The sequence below is a fragment of the Sphaerodactylus townsendi genome, linkage group LG01 (genome assembly GCF_021028975.2).
Source record: "Sphaerodactylus townsendi isolate TG3544 linkage group LG01, MPM_Stown_v2.3, whole genome shotgun sequence".
Classification (NCBI taxonomy): Eukaryota; Metazoa; Chordata; class Lepidosauria; order Squamata; family Sphaerodactylidae; genus Sphaerodactylus; species Sphaerodactylus townsendi.
Genome location: NC_059425.1, coordinates 56,111,387 through 56,132,029, shown reverse-complemented (window position 1 = coordinate 56,132,029; position 20,643 = coordinate 56,111,387). Strand labels below are relative to the sequence as shown.

Genomic DNA, 20,643 nt, shown 5'->3' with positions numbered 1-20,643 from the left:
CCATAGTAATCATTGCCATACATGTGAGCATAAACCTTCCCATGTTTTTTTCTTGTGCAACAAATTCAGGGATGCATAAGAAGGCAGAGTACAGTCTGACTGCTCATAATTGCAAAAAACCAATTAAGGATTCTTTTGACAAAGCTAACTGCATGTAGCAATTTAGCAAGTTATCACTGTTCAAGTTCCGCTTTTGCATTTATATTGCACAATAAGTACAGAAGTCATAAAGGATTTACTGTCCAACAAGATGCAAGGAAAAGTTGTCAGATGGCCAAATATGGGTCGTGGCGCAAGAAAAAAAATCACATTCTAATGAAACTGAATTTGGCCCACTTCCTTTCATTTTTGCTACATGAAACACACATTGGAAACAGTATTGGACATTACAATATATCCAGATCATGGAAAGCATATTAAGAGTTCTGTTGCAGAATATAAAAAGTCAAAGCAAGGTAAACATACATCATGCTCAACCATATACTAGTCAGAAATTTAGAGACTACTCATTTGAGGTATCTAGTGTATGTGTTTTGTTGTTTTTTTTAAAAAAAACTGTACTATAAAGTATTTTGACATGCAAGCTGCTTTATCTGTCTCATTAATTGTGTATTTAAATAGCCATTTGCCCCACAGACTTCAAAAATCCTTCATAAAAAACTGAAACAAGTTTGAAAGAGGTAGAGTTAAATTTAAATACAAAATCTGATTTTCAAAATTAAACTTCTGAATTTTGTTAAATTTCTGGAATTTCTCATTACTAAATTAAAATTCATATATTCTTTCAGGTAGAAATTTCAGATTTTGAAGGGGTTTGTTATTATACAAGGCTTGGTGACAAAACTAGAATCTGAAAAAGAAACTAAATTTTGAAACTTTTATCTTTTACTGTTTTACTAATATTTAACAAAGGTGCATTTGTCCAGATCTAGTCTGCAAAGAGACTGGTATTGCTTTGCATCTTTAAATCAGTGGTTTGTCAAAATGGAGCACTGAAGTTTATAGATAAAGTATTAAACATCAGAAAGAAAAAAAACTCAGCAAACCACCTGCATTTTCAGCTTATTTTGTTTGCACTATTTATTCTCTCTACAGCTTAGACATAATAAGGATAAATTAACTAATAATGGCTCCAGTTCAGAGATGTTTACACATAAACAAGAGAGGCAAATTCCTTCTCACTAAATAAATGGTTGGCATTATCCCTTATAGGACACATGGTCTGTGAAGAAGGGAAGGATTAGAGGTATCTGGAATTTCACCTATGCACACAAACAAATACCCCAATGTTCAGCACTCTTGAAAAAAGAGGGCCATAGCCAGAAGGATCTGTGTGCAGAAACCTGTAGGGAACAGACAAAGGATGATAGCTCAAAGGCAGTGTGCATGCCTGGATGAGTCTCTACCATCTCCAGTTTAAAAGGGGGGGGGGATCAGAAAGTATGGTTGAATGCTGCTGTTAGAATACAAAGTATCGATCAATAGAACATAATATTTCCACCTATGGCTTACCCTTCTTGAACTGGAGCCATTATTTTCTTCTGCTGAAAACTAGTAATGATATTTTATAGGAATAAATAAGTTTAGGATTTTACAAGAATACCAAATCTTAAACACGCTCATGTCTAGTTCTCAATGAAGCAACTATACTAGAAGCTTCAAACATCTACAGTAATAGTTTTTCTTTAACAATCCTTACTAAGAAGTTTAAATACTTTTATCACTTACAAGCTGATTCTCAAATGATTTAGGTAACTGCTTTGGCAAAAATAAATAGCAGTAATAAGAAAACTTTCCATTAAGTGTATAATTTACTGAAAGGAACAATTCCTGGTGGAGTGACAGCAAAGAATCCTGCAAAATATTCATTCAACTAATAAAATGAAACAAAATGAAAGAGGATTCATACATACAATGCAAGTCTAGTAGAGTTAGATCTATCCAAGTCCACTGACTTCAATTAAGGGTACAGGGTTGCTTAGGATTGAATTGATAGAGAATTTTATAAGCATTTCTGACCTCTTTTTGCCATAGCTTTGGATCCAGTTTTTGAAAGTGGAATTTTTGCTCACCAAATTCCCAATAAAATTAGTATTTTAAAGAAACCAGTATAGCATGTCCACATTACATGGAAAATTGAATTTATACAAAGCATAGTTCTTTGGCTGATCTTCTAACTCCACATACTGCTAGAGAGAGATATGTTAGGTGCATGGTATCCTGATCAGGGATACCCTAAGAACCCACTTGCAATCCTGTTCATCTGCAGGAGTCTATGAGCAACCAAACCAACATTCATCAAGGAAATTTAGTTTGATTAGCAGCAATGCCCCCAATCCATTTAAAGGAACACAACTATGTTTGTTTTTAAAATAAGAGTAGCTCATAAGGGATGCCAGTACCTAGCTTTGAGGAGTTCTCTCTTATCCTTCAACTTATGGAGGAGTTCAGCAAATCCAACTTTTGATCAGTAGCGGCACAATGTCCCAGGGTGGCTATCAAATTATGGAGAAGTTGAGTCTACTCAGCTCAACATTTTTTATCTGTCTGTGCAGCACAACCATAAAACTGTAATTGAGGAGTTTTGTATACACATGCAATCAACACATAAACATCAGTTAATGTATGTGAATTGACAGTAACCAGTTTCTTGCTCTGTAAAAGATGCCAATTGCACCAGAGAAAGACTCGCAAGAGTCCAAGATCTATCGAACCATAATCAAAGAGAACCTTCAGTTTCAATACTTGATAAGAAATTGCTTTGTGTAAAATTAGCTTGAATACTGTAAATGTGACACATAACTTGGGTTCTCGAAGGGAATTTCCCCTTTTAAAAAAGAAGCCAAAGGGGATAATGTTCCTGCTCTGTAAATTCTAATTTAGTTCAGTGAGCATTTTCACAAGAAACTGATGCCTGTGATATAGTCCCACAATTTGCCTCCAAAATGAGTCATAAAAAATCCACAGTTGCTATAAAAACAAAAAAGTACAATGTTTAGTTTAGAACACTGCACTAGGTTGCAGATATGTAGTAATTCCCATTATATTGCAATGCTTTTTTTTTTAATTGAAAGCAGCCTTCTGGGTGATGCAATCCTTTTTTCTTTTGAGAATTCAAAGCAATCTTGCATCTACATCTTCTACCCGACTCAAGGAAGAGAAATGTCCGTTGGGTGTATTCTGTGCATCACTGAGAGTCCTCGTGTTCTACTAGAAATAACTCAAGTGCAAATACCACATGCCAGCGGCAGTTAGCATGCCTGTAACTGTCACGAATATGGCTTCTAGGAATTAGAAGGCCTGGCAGATACTTAAACCTGAAGCAAAGGCAGAGGACTTTCCTCAGCCTAGTTGAATCTTGTCAAGAGGGAGAACAACAGCTAAGCTAACAAACTATTTTCCCCTTAGAAATATCATCTCCTTTGCCTTCTCTTGACTAACAGGAGACCAAGGTAGCTTCTCTGAGGCTTCTGGCTTGGGGGCTTTTAGATGTAAAGTCATGCCCTAAAGGTATCAAACACTGTCTCATCACTGTCACTTAGCCTTGTAAGGTTCCTTCTTTGATTTGTTGAATGAAGAGGTTTCTTTCATCCTCTGGTGTCCTCCCATTCTGAGCTCGGACAATGCAAGTGGGCCTGTGCAGGTTGAGCATGTAGATCAAGTGCTGCTTCTCGTTCTTCAGCTCCTCTATCTGAGCTTTCAGTTCTGCATTGATGGTTTCCAATTTTTCAGATTCCTGGTTACAGAAGATTAAATGAGAATACAAAACTGAACATTTTAGGCAACAAATTCAAAATAATTCAACAGTGTTGCTTTTTAACATGACTGTGATGGGAAGTGGGTTGTAGAGCCTTCTTTAACAGTTCTGTGCAATTAGAGGCGTATGGGGGGGAAATGGTGCCTGGGGACAAAACTTCCTCCGGGCGCCCCCCCCAGGTCATGGAGCCCCCCGTGGGTCGCAGAGCCCATGTGGAGCCCCAACAATGACATGGGTGAGGCCGAGGAGCCCGAAAACGATGAGACAGCAGTATTTCCTGCTGCCTCATTGTCTTCGCAGCTTGGGCCCTCATACCTGCGGGACCGCATCACCCCATATGTCCCAAACAGGCCGTTGCATTCTGTGACAGCGGAGCTACTGGAGGTCCCTGGCCCTTCCATGGTGCAGCTGGCCTCTACCCGGGCCAGGGCCTTTACAGCCCTGGCCCTTGCCTGGTGGAATGCTCTTCCTCCAGCTGTCTGGGCCCTGCGGGACCTTGGCAAGTTCCACAGGGCCTAAAAGACTGAGCTGTTCCACCGGACCTCTGGTGAGGCTGGCCATGGATTGATTGCCCCCTCGTAACGCCCACCACATTTACCATCTTTGACAGCGCCTGCTGCTTCCATCTTCGGTGCTGCCAGCCCCTCCCAGCCTTTTTGATCGGGTGCCTCCAATTCACTCATGTATTGTACTGTTGTGTTAAAGGGATTTGCTGCATGGTATTTTAATTAATTTATTATTGTTTTAGATGGTTTACGTATATTATTGGATGAATTGTTTTATTATGTGGTTGTTTTGGAACTGTTGTGAGGCGCCTAGAGCCTTTTGGGGATGAGGTAGCCTATAAAATCGAATTAATAATAATAATAATAAGAAGGCATCTGGTCACATGGGGGACCAATTTTGTGCCCCCCCCATGTGACCAGATTAGTTGCACCCTGGGACATGGGTTACCCTACCTCCCCAGGCAGATATGCCCCTGTGTGCAATGATAAGTGAATTCTCTGCAAACACTGAAAATCTGCCCCTTTGCTGTTTCCTTGACTAAAGTTCTAGAATCTTGCTTTGTCTAGTGCAACCTTCTTCTATTGTCTTTGCTTGCCACATGGTAATCACCTGACTCATATCAAGAATTCTGCTGCTAAAATAATTAAGTCCATATGGACTTCAGAGGCAGCATGCACAGCTCAAAGTTGGACCCAGGCTAGGCTGAGCCCACAGTTCAATGCCGGGGTTGGACTGGGTCCAGTTTTAAACCACAGGCACATTAGGACCTGGGTCCTGGTTTAAACTCCTGGCTCCTCTAATGCCCCCAAAGTCATAGTGGACTTCAGAGGTATAGACGGCAGTATAAAGCCAGATTCAGGCCCTGCTGAGCTGGGCTCTGGCCAATCCAGCTTTAAACTGTGGGCTCTCTCTGAAGCTCACAATTTAAAGATCAACCCAGATGAGCCCAGCGCTGATCTGTGGTTCAGCCTGGTTTAGCTTTATACTGCTGACTCTGCCTCTGAAGCTCCACCCCCAACGTTAGGTAGACTTCAGAGGCAGAGTCAGCAGTACAAATCTGGACCCAGGCTCTGCTGAGCCCACAGTTCAACATTGGGCTCAAGCCAAATCCAGAGTTAAACGTGGACTCTATCTCCAAAGCTTAAAACTGTACCCAACAGGCCAGCAATGAATTGCAGACTCAACCTTGCTGGTTCTAGCTTTATACTGCTGGTTCCACCTCTAAAGCTTCACCCTTGAAGTCATGCGGGCACTGGGGCAGAGCCAGCAGTATAAAGCTGGACCCAGGTCCTGCCAAGGCCACAGTTCAATGCTAGGCTTTGGCCAGGTCCAACTTTATACTGAGGGCTTCGCCTCCAAAGTCCATAGCTTAAAGCTGGGCCCAACTGAGCCCAGAATTGAACTGTGGGCTTTATACTGTTGGCTGTCTCTATCAGTGAAGTCCACATGACTTAAGAGATAAAGCTTTGTAGGCTGAGCCAGCAGTATTAAAGCAAGTCAGGCTGAAGCCACAGTATGTTTAACAGTTTTTGATAATTGATACCTCTTGCTGTGAACTACTGCATCAAAATCTGCAGCGAATTTGAGTGTGCTGTTCTGGTGTGTCTCTGTAAGGGGAGAATGTTCTTTTGGTTTATTAAGTTTCCTTACAAAGAAGAACTGTTCACACACATATGTTGCCCGAACATAGACACAGAAGCAAAAGCCCTAAGCTAGGAGTCATTTAGATTCCAGAATTGGTAAAATTTGCTAATACCAACTTCAAAAAAATTATCCTTGAACATGGCATCACTCTGCAGATCAATTATTTCCTTCTGAACCTCCTCTAGAACCTCATGGGCATCCAGAGAAAACGAATTATAGAAAATTCCAAAAACTCTGTGTAGGTTTCTGTAGGCAGAAAACTTTTCTTGGGATTCATTTCTCAGTTTGGATTTTTTTCCAGAACTCTCTATGGATATATGATCATTAAATAGTGATTTCATGGTGGGAAAGTGTGCCAAATTATTTTATCGAAGATGAAACTTCAACTCAAAAGAACAAATGCTGTCATAAAAATCAGTCACAACTTTGTTCCAATCCTGCATCTTTGTGTTGAGAGAATTCAGGTGTCATGTAATATCCATCATAAAAGGAAGATCTTGAGGCATTTATTATTCAGGGACTGTCATTTCTTATCCATGAACGCCTGTATTTCATTTTGTAACTCACAGAAGGATTTTATAACCACACTCATGCCAGGTGACTGATTTTGGCTGCATAGTTACAGTTTTTTCCATTTTCATTGTATTTTGTACCAAGGAACTATGTGCAGCAAAACACTGAGGATAGATAATGTGATGAGTATGATAATTAAAAATATTAACTTTATTTAAGCCAGATGTCTCAATCACAGGCAATTTAACAGTCTTCTATAGAAAAAGATGATTCAACATGGTGCACCATACCAACTGAGATGCAATGGTTTGGTTGTGGAACTGTACTAAAATGCTTCTATGAACTACAAAGTGAAACACATATATTAGGGCTGCTGCAAGTTTCAATCAGTTAAGCAGTACAGTTTTAACAACTTTCCTGGAAGGTTAATATTGTTTCTCCAGATATTCAGAGTGGCTGAGAACAAGGGTGTAACAAGGATCCAGAAGTATATAAACCAGTGAAAGGCAAAAGTGAACCACATAAATCATGGCTTAAGGTAGTTAGCGCACATAAGAATGAGCCTTCAGTAATTCAAATACAAATACAGTAATCAACCATACAATTCAGCCAATTTCAGCATTAAACTATGCTGCTTACTTAGGCATTTTTAACTGAAAGCCTTTTTCAACAACCCTATATTCTCTTCCTTGCCTAGCCAGATACCAACAGAAATTATCAGCAAGCTTACTTTCTGCAGACATTCCGTTTTTTCCTTCTTTTTATTTCGACATTTTGCTGCAGCAATCTTGTTTCTTTCCCTTCGTCGTCTTTTCCTTTCATCTTCCCCAGGTGCACCCTAGAAGAATACAAAGAGGTTTTTTGTATGCCCAATATCAGCAAGTTTCTACATTACCATTACCAGATAAAACTACTAAAGTGCTACCAACAAATGACTGGTCACACAATTCTGAATTAATCATAGAAGAATAATTTAAAGAATCCTGGAGTGTAGATGGGGAGGGCATTTCCACACTCTTAGAGCTTGCGTAGGCCAATTTCTGTCCCCCTTTCATATGAGCATATTAGTTTATCTCTTTTTTCCTTTATAAAGTCATATTTTACCATACTGGAAGGCCTCCCATTTTGGTAAAACCCTTCCCTTTTTGGTGGTGGCTTGATTTTGTGGCTTTCCTCAATTACATAGGGATGAGCCAGTATACAGATATGCCACCACATGGAAGCCATATAGCAGGATGAGGCCATCTTGCTTAGGGCTTCAATTCAACACAGACATGTTTGAAATTAGTTTCTAGAAAATATTCTTCAGCTGGTGCTAAACTAGTGCTAGGGTTTATCTTCAAAAGCCATTTCAATGGCAGGGTTCAGAACTGAAGTTAATAAAATTCCCCTAAGGACACGAGAGTGCATTTTTCTCACCACTAAGAAATCACAGCATACATTCTTTCCCCTTATTTATGTGGGGATTCAGTTCACATGTTTAGCTTCCAAGCTCAGAATCTTCTAAACATCAATTATAAGATTATAAAAAACAGAAGATAACAAACCTTGGCCCTCCATATCTGAGGGACCACGTCTCCCCTTATTGCTCTGCTAGGTTCCTCTGCTCATCGGAGGAGAACCTATTAGAGGTCCTTGGCCTGAAAGACATCCGCTGGCCACTACCAGGGCTTTTACAGCCCCTATCTGGTGGAACAGGCCTCCTAGAGAGACCAGGGCCCTGCAGGACTTGCAAAGTTTCCGCAGGGCCTGTAAAACGTACCTGTTCCACCAGGCATTTTGCCAGCCGAGTTGATTGTATAGTGCCATTCCATCTAGGCCTCTTGTGGGCGCAGAGGAGAGTGGGTTTTCGTCACTATCTGTTGCAGTAGTGTTTCTATTTTATGGTAATTTATGCTGAGTATGGGTTTATTTTGACTGGTTTTACTGTATGGTATTTATGATGATTTTATTGTTTTATTTGTTGTTCACTGCCCTGAGCCCTTCAGGGGAGGGCGGTTTTATAAGTCTAATAAAAATAAATAAGAACAGCGTTAACCTTACTTAGGCAGCCCAATCTACAGATTTTGAGACAGATTTTGAATGGCAAACTATGGTTTGCAACTATTAGAACAAGACTGGTAGTTTTGTCCTGGTTTTGGGATCCTCATTTGCAAGGAGGATACAAGCCATAGTTTTCCTGTAAGAAAACTAAGGTTTAGGCCCACAGTGTCAGGTGATGGTCTCAGACGGAGCCCTGAGTTCCCAGACCATGTGGTTCCTGCTGACTAGCCCCCTGTGATGAGCCATGCAGATGCAGGCCCAAGGCCATTGCGGGCCCTGCCTCCACTCCCTAAGCTGCTTGATCCAAACACTGCTGTGCCTATCCCAGTAGCTTCCTCCTCTCTCACTCCTCATCTCTGCAATGCAAAAGTGACCCTGAGTGAGCCCGGGGAGGGGGTGTTCACTGTAAAAATAGAAATCATTGTCAAGTGCAAGGGGAAGGAAGGAAAAAGTGTGACAACTTGACAATCCCTCCCATAGTTCATGTTCATTAAGCTCTAATATTTAATTAGAACTCTGATATTGAACATGAAGTGGCTTGGTATGACCCAATTTTGTCAGATATCAGAAGCTAACCAGGGTTGGTACGTGGAAGGGGGACCACCAAGGAAGCTTTGCAGGGGAAAGCAATAACAAACCACTTCTGATTCTCACTTGCCTTGAAAGCCCCATAAGTCAGCTGCAACTTGATGGCACTTTACACACACACATTGAGTATGAAATTTCTTTTTATTTAAATTGAATACCTCTGCTTTAAAGAAAGACAGTTCACCCGGTCTATCAGAAACAATAACTGTGTCCAGTGTAGAGGGCATCCTGTGAGACAGACGCTTATTCTGGATAGCACATCTTAATTCTTCTTTCACCAAGGGGTTTAGATTTGGAAAGTCTTCAAATTCCAGAGATACTACAGGAGACAGGCATGGAACGATTGCAGATGCACTAACCTCTGAAGCAGATATCTGACCTGGGTGTTGGAGCATCATTTTGCTGAAAGGAAAGAGAAGAAAACTGATTAGCTTTTTTGAAGTTTACCAACATCAAACTATTTGTTAAAAGACAGTTAATTCTCAACTAAGAGACAATTCATAAAACATGACCTTTGGACATAAAATTATTCCAGCAATTCTAGGTCATGACTCAATATACATGCTGGCATACATGGTTGTATATACATATAAACAAGTTGCAGTCTAACTGAAAAACAACTAGAAACTGAATCTACAGTTCATGATATAATCAGGAAGCACTGTTAAAATAACAGCTTCCAACTTTACTGTTTGAGCAATTTAGTTCTAGAACAGGAAATGTGGCAAATAGTATATAGAAAATAAACATTAAAAGTGCTGTCTTTTTGGCCACCAATTTTATTACAAATTGAAATGGACTACCTTACTATATAATTGAGTAGCGTGTTCCCGATGACAAACCAGAAAAATCAAAGAACTCTAGGAGATGTAGTCCAGAGGGTGTCATTTCTCATGCAGGTAGGGGCTGATGGGACTACAACTCCCAGATTCTTCCTCACTCAGCTGTGAACACTTCTTAAATGTTCTGGCACTGTCCTATTCCTTGCCTGAGCCAACTCTCAAATAAGTCAGCAGGGAGTCCAGGACCAGCAGCCAGGACTGAACAGGCCACCCCACCCCAGGCTGAATGGGAGAAGGGGAAAGCCTTACTCCACCCAGAATGGCTAGGATCCATCTTTGCAAATGAGGGATGCCTATGGAGATTGCTTCACAAGCACCCTGCTGGCTCCTTTCCCCCTTTGTATAGCTGGGATCCAGCTTTGTAAATGAGGAGTGCCTTGGGGAATAGGGGGGCTATGAAGATGGGGAGAACTCCCCCATCTTCACAGGCACCCTGCTGCCTCTTATTTATTATTTATTTATTTATTTAGTTTGATATACTGCTCTACCCCCTGAAGGGCTCTGGCAAAGCTGGGATGTTTGAAAGTGCAATATCAGTGTTTCCTCGGGTGCCATTTCCTGTAGATATGCCCTGCCCATATCTTTTGCCCAGAGAGGATTTGTTTTCTAAAGCTTGTTGTATTTTTTCATACAATGGGCTTTATTGCTAGTTCTCATAGATTTTCACTAGTGTTGATTTTTACAGGAACTGACCTACTCTGTGTGGGTCATGGAGGTCAGGACACTGAATCAGTATACCTAACACCCAACAAATCCTCCAGCTAGGAACTTCTAAACTAATTCACAAATAAAGCAGCACATGTATCTTTCAATGAGACTTTCCTTTCCCCAATGCTATGTTGTGCATAGCAAGCAAACTGTATTTGAGAAATAGCACGACTATTTCCTTATATTAATTTGGCATGAATTTTATATGTAACTCACAGAGGCGCATCTACTTTACCCCTGCAGCTCCCCTATTTCTTCTTTCTGTCCCCTGGCAGCCCCATAGTCTCTATCCTTTTCTGGTTTCTTTCATTCCCACCCACCAGCCAACCAGTCTTTAACTAAATCTCCCATTCTTCAGCTTTTTCTCCTTGCTTTCCCACGAACCGATGAGATCTATGCAAGTGGTTAACTGCTATTCCATCTATAGACACATAAAATATCACCTTTGTCACTCTGTTGGAGATATTAGTGACTCAGGGCAATTTTAAGCGAGTCTGCTTAGAAGTAAATCTCATTTTATATATTGAGGCTTGTTCCCAGGAAAGCATGAGTTTTGCAGCACCAGTGTTCAAATGAAAGCAGTATTTGCTTCTTGGAGAAGTTCCTAAAGAACTCCATTTTACAGAGGAAGCAATAAAAACCTGCTAAACATTATAGCAAAATCTATTAAATTAGTTTCACAGTGGATAATTCCTTTCTTCGGGCATTGATCTACATCTATGAAAGTGTCATGATCTGCTAGATTTGATTTATGTAACATATCCTTGTAAATAAAGCTCCAGGTGATGTCTAGAGCCAAGCAACCCTCATCCACCACGCTACTGTAGTTTACATGGTTTATACCCACTTACAAAACAAACCACATATACTTATGACAAAAATACATCATATTTTTGACACAAGAATCAGTGGCTGGCAGCTTTATATTGGTTGTGCACAAGTACCCAAAAACATATATGTGCCCTGGGAAACACTGGCCAATCATGGCTAAGAAACACATGCACACTGCAATCTTGATATGGGCTTTCTGTTAATTTCTATAGAGTAATATTTCATACGTAAGAGTTTTATGTAAAGCAAACCTCAGACTAGAGAACCTGTTTATTATCAAAGGAGAGATTTCCTGGCATTGTTTTCACAGACGTTGGGAAACTTATGTAATTTTCTTCAGAAATCCCCTAGTCATGAGTCACAACTCAAATGCTGATATCGTTTAATCCTTCTAAGGTGTTTGCTGAAATCAACAACACACAAGTTTCAGCTGAAGAAAAACTCTGTTACTTAGCTTCATGTCAATAATAAGGCAACAAACTATTAATAAATAAGTAATGTCTTTAATGATCATGACTGAAGACTAAAATATCCTCAGTAATACACATTCATCAATATGTTTTCTTGACTGGGGCTATTGTTTTACTTCAAATAGGTAGCTATGAAGAACCCACTGATACTCAAGCTTATCCTTACAGCAATAAGAGGCTCATTCCACACATGCAGAATAATGCACTTTCAAACTGCTTTCAGTGCTCTTTGAAGCAGTGCGGAATAGCAAAATCTACTTGCAAACAGTTGTGAAAGTGGTTTGAAAATGCATTATTTTGCCTGTGCGGAAGGGGCCAGAGTTAGGAATTTGCTTTTAGTAAAGCAGAGGTTCTCATAGAGCTGATTTCTAGGAATAATTTGTATAGGTATGGTACAGGAATACACACAGGCTCTAACTATAACCATGGTTCATAGCCAGCCATAACCATTACCACTCTCTGAAACCTGATTCTATGTGTTGACACAACACTAATATCAGTGCAAAACTCTGAAGGCTTGGGAAGCAGTCAAGGGCCCCTTCAGCACAAACAAAATAATGCATTTTCAAACCACTTTCACAACTTGGGTGCTGTGTGGTTTCCGGGCTGTATGGCTGTGTTCTAGCAGCATTCTCTCCTGACGTTTCGCCTGCATCTGTGGCTGGCATCTTCAGAGGATCTCCTCTGAAGATGTCAGCCACAGATGCAGGCGAAACGTCAGGAGAGAATGCTGCTAGAACACGGCCATACAGCCCGGAAACCAAACAGCACCCAAGTGATTCCGGCCATGAAAGCCTTCAACAATACACTTTCACAACTGTTTGCAAGTGGATTTTGCTATTCCGCACAGCTTCAAAGAGCACTGAAAGCAGTTTGAAAGTGCATTATTCTGAATATGCAGAATGAGCCAAGGTTTCATTATACCAGTTTCCTGGTAGAAAAACAGCAGAGAAAGCTGGTGATAAAATATGGCTTTAAAAAGTACTAAGCTTTGGGTTGAACTGATTCAGTCCCAACAACCATATTGCTGACAATGTATATACTTAGTTGTATTTCAGTTAGAGGGATTCAGTCCAGTGATTTTTCCTCACAACTAATGACAATCCTCACAATTTAGGATTAAGCAGAAAGATTTCCATGTCAGAGGCCTTTGACACTGGGAAGACACAAACCATGTGATTATGTGCTGCATGAATACTTATAACTGCTCCATGCAGGGCTTCCTTTCCTTTTGTGACGGTATTTACCAGTACTGAGTACTGGCACTTGGGAGGGGGTGGCTCTCCCAAGCTCTGAGTGGGGAAACTGACACCACGCTGTATCGAGTACTAGCACTTTCAAAACAAAAATAAAAGCAGTGACCCACACATTTGATTTTGTGACATTAGCATCCTAACCTGTCCTCTGAAGAGCTGAAAGTTGTGTGTGTGTGTTTGTCATAACATTCCCATAGGTCAGATTAATTTGAAAGGCAGGAAAGGGTTAGGGTTAGGGTTGGTGTCCAGTTGATGTCATAGCTGAACAAGAACTTGGCTTTCCTACTTTCAGACCCAATATTCAATCATTAAAACACACAATTTACTACATACATTTTGCTGGTGCAGTCTGCATTTAGCGTGACCAATCTGTGTAAACTGGTGATCCCTAACATGGCATTCATGGGCATCTGAGACCACCAATGAGTTTGCTCATGCCCATTTTTTTCCTTTGCCAAAGCATCTTTTCCCCACAGCAAAGGGCCAGTTTTGCCCTTCCTCTACCTAATTGGAGCAGGAGAACCCAGAAATATCTGACTGCATGGTAGGAGGGTGCTTGGCTTTCACTTCCCAATATTTTGTGATTAAGAACATAAGATTGTTCCCATAACCCACTGTAGCCATTTTCTGATTGACCCCAACACTCCATGGCAGCCATTTTTGATGCTCTCAAAGTTCTAAATTCTATGTACTGTGAAGAACATTGAGTTCTTTAATCATCTATAATCATAAAAATGGAGGACATCTTTCAGCATCCAGGAATCTGGACCTTCCCTAAGATGCATATGAGATAGTTGCAGTCATGTTTGTTTGTCCTTTAACCATTTCTTTTCCCATCTCTATATAACATGAAGGGCCAAAAGGAAACAGTCCAAAGCCAATTTAGGAAATACTAATTTTCAAATAATTTAAATTCAAGATTCCTGTAATTTGCTTCCGTACCACAAGATTCTTTTACAACAGATAACGAAGTTCTTCCCACCATATCCATAATAAAGGATATCACTGATCTATCTAGCCTTTATGTTTAGTGGCCTCTGCTCTCCGAAACATTATATAAAAGTCTTTCCAGCCCTGCTGCCTTTTAAGTGGAGTTGCCAGGGACTGATTTTAACAGAGAAGGAATCTGCTGTACCACTTTGGCAGCACTGCCCTGTTCTTGATGGGTTCCTTGTTGTGGAGCTATTTGCCATTTATAGTTTCATTCCATCCATCAGCAGAGATGCCCAAAATTTTCCACCTCATTTGCCTGCAAATTGTAAAATAAGGGTACTCAGATTCATCAGAGGCACTTAAAACTACTGGCAGACATGCAGGCATTCACTGACAAAAGAATTTCCAGCAGATTCCAACAGACCACACTTTCTGTATGTATGTTTTAGAACTTCCTTCTTATACTGTTAGATTTCATTCTTCTTGACTCAAATACTAATAATAATTCATACTGTTCTACAACATTCATGTAGGCATCATGTAGAGCTGAGAATGCCAAACGTTACATTATTTAAAAACCTGGATCATTTTCAGTTAACTTGGTGGACATTTGAAAGCTTTACTGTGATATTAAAAATAGTACAAAGCACTCTAACCTTATTTTTATGATCCTGGTGTTTCATTATATGAAATCAAAACTTTTTTTGTCTGAATGCTTTCCCCATACAGATCAAGATCCATCAATATGTTAATCACACAAATCTTTAAAAAGCAGTTAAGGTTTATAACCTCCCTGGACTGAATTTTGCCTTTAGGGTTTTGACATTGCAATTTGCTACAATTATCTGCTAGTTTCAAGAATGCCAACTGTTGGTAACTCTGAAGCAAATCAGTATGCCACTGGAAGTTGCTCTTTGTCAACCATTTTAAGTAATGTCGTCAAAGTTTTGCTTGGCTTGGAAACTGAACAGTTCTGCAGGGTCTGCAAGATGGAGATATTCTAGTAGGCTCATGGATGAGGACAGCAACTAGCCTTCTCTTCCTTCCCCCTCCCTCTTGTCCCCCTTCCCTTCCCTCCTCTTCCTTCTCCTGTTCCCATGCCCCTCCCTCTCTTCCCCTCCCCCTCCCCCCTTTAACCCATCCATTAACATCTTTTGACTCCCTATGTTGGGTACCAACCAGAAATCAGACCATAATCTGGGACCCATTATTAGGGTGCCATGGTTTATTAATAATTTACTGTTTCTCATATATAATTTACTATTTCTCATACACACACACACTTACATGTATGCATGTATATGGGTGTGTGGCTATATGTTATTTATGGTTTTAATAGCAATCATTTTAGCCATGATGAACTCAGATGTAGCCAGGAAGGGAGGATACAAATATTTTAAAAAATAAATAGCAATAATAATTTTAATAGTGAATAACTGATTCATCTCCAGTGATTATTCATCTCCTGCCAACAGCCACTCTCCTGAAGTTTTGAGGAAGAAGTATGAGACCCCAAGTAGTGCCAAGCAGCCTCTTAGTCTTAAACTACGTCAAAATAAGTTGTAAATAGTTACATCGATGTTTTTAAGTGTCACCTACATGAAATGATCAGAACCTCCCTGGTCCCGAGTACCGGGCTACTCAAGACGACCCCCTCGAGATCGGCTGCGTCTAAAGGGGGGGGGGGGGCGGACGACGGACCTGGCTGGAGAGCGGCGTCTTTTCCGTCTGGCCGGGCGCCCCCCACCGGCGGCAAAAACCGGCTAGTCTTTAAAAAGTCGGCTCTGCACTTCCCCGTCCCCCATAAGTGAACATTAGCTTATTTCTCACTTCCAAAGTCACACTCTCAAAAACAGTCCAAGAACTGCTAGAGCTGCTCTCGGAAATCAGCCCCACCACAAGTGTGTCTTCACGGCCTGTCGAGAAGTTTCAACCGGCAAACCCCAACGCGGACTGTTTGTTTTCAAGGCGAAGGATAAGCGGGGTCTCCGTCCTCCCTTGAAATCGCCCCAAAGCCGCGCAGCTTCCCTGGGGCAACCCTGTCCGACGGCGGCCGTCAGAAGCGCCGGAGGCGGCCGCGAAGCCGCGGTTTCTGCGCCCTCGGAGCTCTACGGGCAAAACTTCGCGCGGATGAATGAACTTTCGCTCTTGGTTGTTCAGAACTTCAAAACAAAACCCCGGAAGCTTCCGGGGACCGCCGCTCTCGCCCCTCCTTTCCACGGGCGATAGCAAGAAGGCAGCTTTCGCGCCTTCCCCGCACCCCCAAAAAGTGGGGGAGCCGAAGAGACTGGGGCCCCCTTCTAGAGCAGCTGCCGTCGGGATCCCCGGCCACACGGGCTCGCCCTCCGCCTTACCTGCTTCTCTCCTCCTATGTTTTTCCTTGCCAGGGTTTGGGGGGATCCGAGGTTGAGCGCGGGACGGGCGGCGAGAGCGGGGCTGGTTCAAGAAAAGCTCAAAGTCAGAGAGCGCGAAACTCAGTCAGAGGGGCGACGCACGGGCTGTTCCCGAGCCGAGAGCGCCGCTACTCCCGAGCGCTGGACAGCAGAAGCAGCAGCGCCGCCCCGCTGCCTCCCTCCGAGTGCCGCTCCGACTCTCTGTGGCTGTCGGCGTGGTTGCATCACCCCCTTTATAAAGGCGCGCGGGCGGGAGGGGGGGGCGGCCCGGCAGAGCGCCCGCGAGTCCCCGGCTGATGTCATGCTATTAATAGCTTCTTCCAGCCGGGCTCGCGGGGGGGGGGGGGGGGGGGGGCCGCGGTGATGCAAGGCGCTCCCAGAGCAAAGGGGCGGGGCCGAGGCTGAGCCAGCCGCGCAGCGCCGCGCCGCGCGCTCACGTTCCATCAGGGGCCGGCGGCAAAGTTGCCGCCCGGGCCGGGGGCCAGAGAGGGGAGGGGAGGGCGGCGTGGTCTTTGCATGAGCCGCCGGTGCCCAAGCGGGCGTATGACTCCAGATCGCTGGCATCTCGCTGCAAGGCCGGGCCGGGCAAATGAGAAGGGGGCGGAGGGAGGGATTATTCCCTCCTCCCGTCTTAATTAGGGAGCAGGAAGGAGAAACGAAATGTTGTGCCATTTAGTGCAGCTGTTTAAAGGGCCGGGGACCGCTCCTCCCGTTGGGAAATGTGGCGACTGGGGGGGGGGGGGGGTGTGCCACACGAGGTGTCACTTTCTGCCCTTTCGGAGATCTCTCAATTTCCCCCACTGGTTTGGGTAGCGTCAAATAAGAATACAGCCGCGCGGCCCCTTTACAAAGCTTCTGAACCCCACAACCCTCAGGATAGGATCACAGCCACCCTCGCTCCAGAGCCTCTTTTGTTCTGACGCTTCTCTCTTTGAAACCTCGCAACACTCGCAAAAGACTAAGGCGAGAAATTGGGGTCAGTGGGACAACGCGATGGGGAGGGCTCTCTTCGAACTGCTGGGCTTCACTGAGATAGCAGCACCCCTGCCGCTCCGGCCCAAATTATATCACCACATTATACATAACGCTACAATGGTAATGCCAGGCAGCAAACTACCAAAGACACCGGACAGACCCAGGCGGGTGGCCCCGAAGCTGCTTCCAGAGAGCCGCTTCCTCTCGCCTGTGCCTTTCAGTTGATGACACACAGACCCGTCCTTTATTTCCTCTATTAGCTTCAACATCGAGCCTGACACTCGCGGCATTTTAATAAAGAAATGACTGTTGCGATACCAACCCCTTGACCTGGTGAGTTAGTCCTACTGAAACGAACCGGCCTTAAATCCAGCTCGAAAGCGATCGGCTTTGAACCGCGATTAAGGCTCGACGGTGCCCGGGCCACGTGGGTACGGAGATCCCGTTGACTTCCATGACGCCCAGGTAAATGCGCCTCGCACGGCAGCTAAGCCATGTCCGCGAAGAACCACTTCGGTCGCCTCCACTTCGCTTCTTCCCTGCAGTTCTCGTGACGAGAAGCAGTTTGACCGACGTCCCCAGTGAGTCGGACGCTCGGAAGGGGACCGGCGGCAGCTCGCACCCAGCGACGGCACAAACTCGCAGGCTTGCAATGCGCCGCGGCCGCGCGGACTAGTTCGCACCAGACTTGTCATTTGCACATAGGTTCTGGGGTTTCGGAATCCAGGAGCTTGCAAAGGATGCAATCGCAACAGGCTGCCGAGAGGCGCCTGCTTTGCTTGACGCATTTCCGACCGGGTGCAAAGACAGGCGTGCGCCCCGGTGCACGTCTCACGTAAGCTTGTGGCTAACAAACCGCACGAGCGAGACTGAAATACCTGAGGCGCTGCACGATTAAGGTCGGGGCTGGAGGAGTTCTTTAGTCTCTCCTGCAAGACATTGGTTTGCGAGTAAATCCCGTTCCCTTCCATGCAACTTCCTTCCGTGGAGACCTGCTTAGGATGTTAATATTAAAAGGTGCCTCGTGGATAGGTATTTGGCACCACGGTATATAGCTTTATGAGTAGCGGGGTGTTACAAATTCGTCTGCCTCTGTAATCAGTAAAATAGGCAGTTATAGTCAGCAGCAAATTGCAGAGTGTTTCTCTGGAGGAAATCAGTGGGCTGAGACTGGAGTTGCTTTGCATAGAACTCCACTGTATTTGGAAGAATTTGGCGTGATACACAGTACTATGTGTAGCAGAATCACCCCCTTCTAAACCCTGAGTTCAATGGATTTAGAAGGCTCTAACTGCTTAGGATTGCACTGTGAACATTCTGCAAAATTATATATTTATTGAGTAATAAGAGATTCATTAATGCAAGGTATTATCTTTTCTCTGTATCACTAGACTGGCATTGTAATTTGTAATCATTCTGTTCCTTCCATTACAAAACACAGTCCTTAAACTGATTTATTTGAAAATGTATTCAATTCATTTTAACAAAACTTAACATGCAAATAAATGTGATGCCTAGGGCTGCCATCCTAAAAAAAATTGCTAAGAAATAATCCCCACTAAATTCAGTGAAATTTACCTCTGAGTGAACACTGTAAAACCAACATACAAAATGTGATGGTGCTACAGATTAAGTTGTACAAAACATCCATCCTTTGTTTGGACATGTTTGAACACACATGACATATAATGGAGACTCAGACAAAGCACCAAACCCAAGCACCAGCGTGGCAGAAGTTTCTCAGATCACCAGGAGAGATTTGTCTCAGTTCAAAGAGTTAAGTGATAACCAGGCTAGGAAATACTGGAGTCACTGGACAGCCATTACCAGTCATTTGACACAGCACCAAACTACAAAAAGCAATGGTCTGACTTGATACAAGGCAATCTCAGCTGCTGGTATAATTCTTTTTTATTTCAGTAATTCCTGTTAGTTAATATATTCAAACTTTACAATTGTAGGGATTCTCTTTTGGCAGACATCAGTTTCTGCAGAATGTGTTTTCCCCTCAAATGTATATGTTTCTGCGCCCCTCAAAGAACAAGGTTATATGGAGGTGTCTTCCTTGGACCAATATTATTACTGCACTATAGAATGTGAACAAGGCAAAGAAGCACCCCAATCTGCCTCTTGAGGAAATCTGTCAGAAAGTACATTCATTCCCTCCCGTCCTGATACAATGGCTCCTCACACTCCACAGCTTTGAAGCCCTTTCTGTCAGGTGATGCCAACTTTACAGCAGTAGACTAATTATGAAGGGATCACGGGCATTGTATTCCTTAGAGAACATATCTAGCAAATAGGTTCTTGGTCCACATGAATACATAAAATTGGTCCTTCCTGCTCTAAATTAAGCAAAAATAAAATATCAGATACAACTAGTGGTGGTGCAATGGCATGTAAAACCAGAAGTAATAATGGAAATCTTTGGCCAAAGTCACTCTTGTGCACCAGTACTAGAATGACTGATGAGTATCATGGGGTAGAAGAATGACAAAGTAATTTAAAGAAGCTACCTCCAGTTTCATATTCAATTAAAATAAATGTGATGGGAACATATCTTACAGCACACTGTGAGTAACTTTGAAAGAGAAAATCTGTAATCTGTTTCTCAAGCTAATTAGTAACTAATGTACTATAGGACTTTTCCCACTGAAAAGTTACTAAAATTATCCTAGAAGAAATCATAAATGTTGTATGACACAAAGTGATTGGTTATGTTGTTATGAAATAGCACAATATGGTAATACACAAAACCACATTACATCTTACATCTTCATTATTGTAAAAACTAGGTTATACATAACGAAACAGAAGTTGAAACTGAACTAGCATTTTTTTGCAGCATGTTCTAGGTTGGAATTAACCTAGAGATAAACATTTTTAAATGAATGATACATCAGATGAATAATGAAATGTATGGAACAGCTAACTTATGTTTGTCAGAGTAAATAGTTTTAGCCATTACTATCTCAAGCATGAAACTAGCTTTAGAAATATACCCTGCAAATTATAGTCTGTTTAAATCATAGAGAAAGTTTTGTATAAAATTCAATATAAGATTCTGTCATTAGAAATAAATAAAAGATAGAGAAACAGCTAGGACAATTTCTGAAAATGTGTGAAAGCAAGTACTGATATTAGTCATTTTTAATGTCCAAAAATAATATTTTCAGTTAATAT

At 42.4% G+C, this 20,643-nt stretch overlaps 1 protein-coding gene across 2 annotated transcripts; it reads right to left on the bottom strand.

The window, feature by feature from the left end:
- Positions 1-550: 550 nt before the first annotated feature.
- Positions 551-16,677, bottom strand: ATF3 (activating transcription factor 3). Of its 2 annotated transcripts, none has more exons than XM_048488996.1 (4): positions 16,447-16,677; positions 9,211-9,454; positions 7,152-7,259; positions 551-3,736 (listed from the first exon to the last, which is right to left on the bottom strand). In XM_048488996.1, the coding sequence occupies exons 2-4, from the start codon at positions 9,448-9,450 to the stop codon at positions 3,539-3,541; spliced, it is 546 nt and encodes a 181-aa protein (XP_048344953.1). In that variant the 5' UTR covers positions 9,451-9,454; positions 16,447-16,677; the 3' UTR covers positions 551-3,538. The 2 variants fall into 2 exon arrangements, with proteins under 2 accessions (XP_048344953.1, XP_048345044.1); XM_048489087.1 differs by having other exon boundaries at positions 9,412-9,454.
- Positions 16,678-20,643: the final 3,966 nt, after the last annotated feature.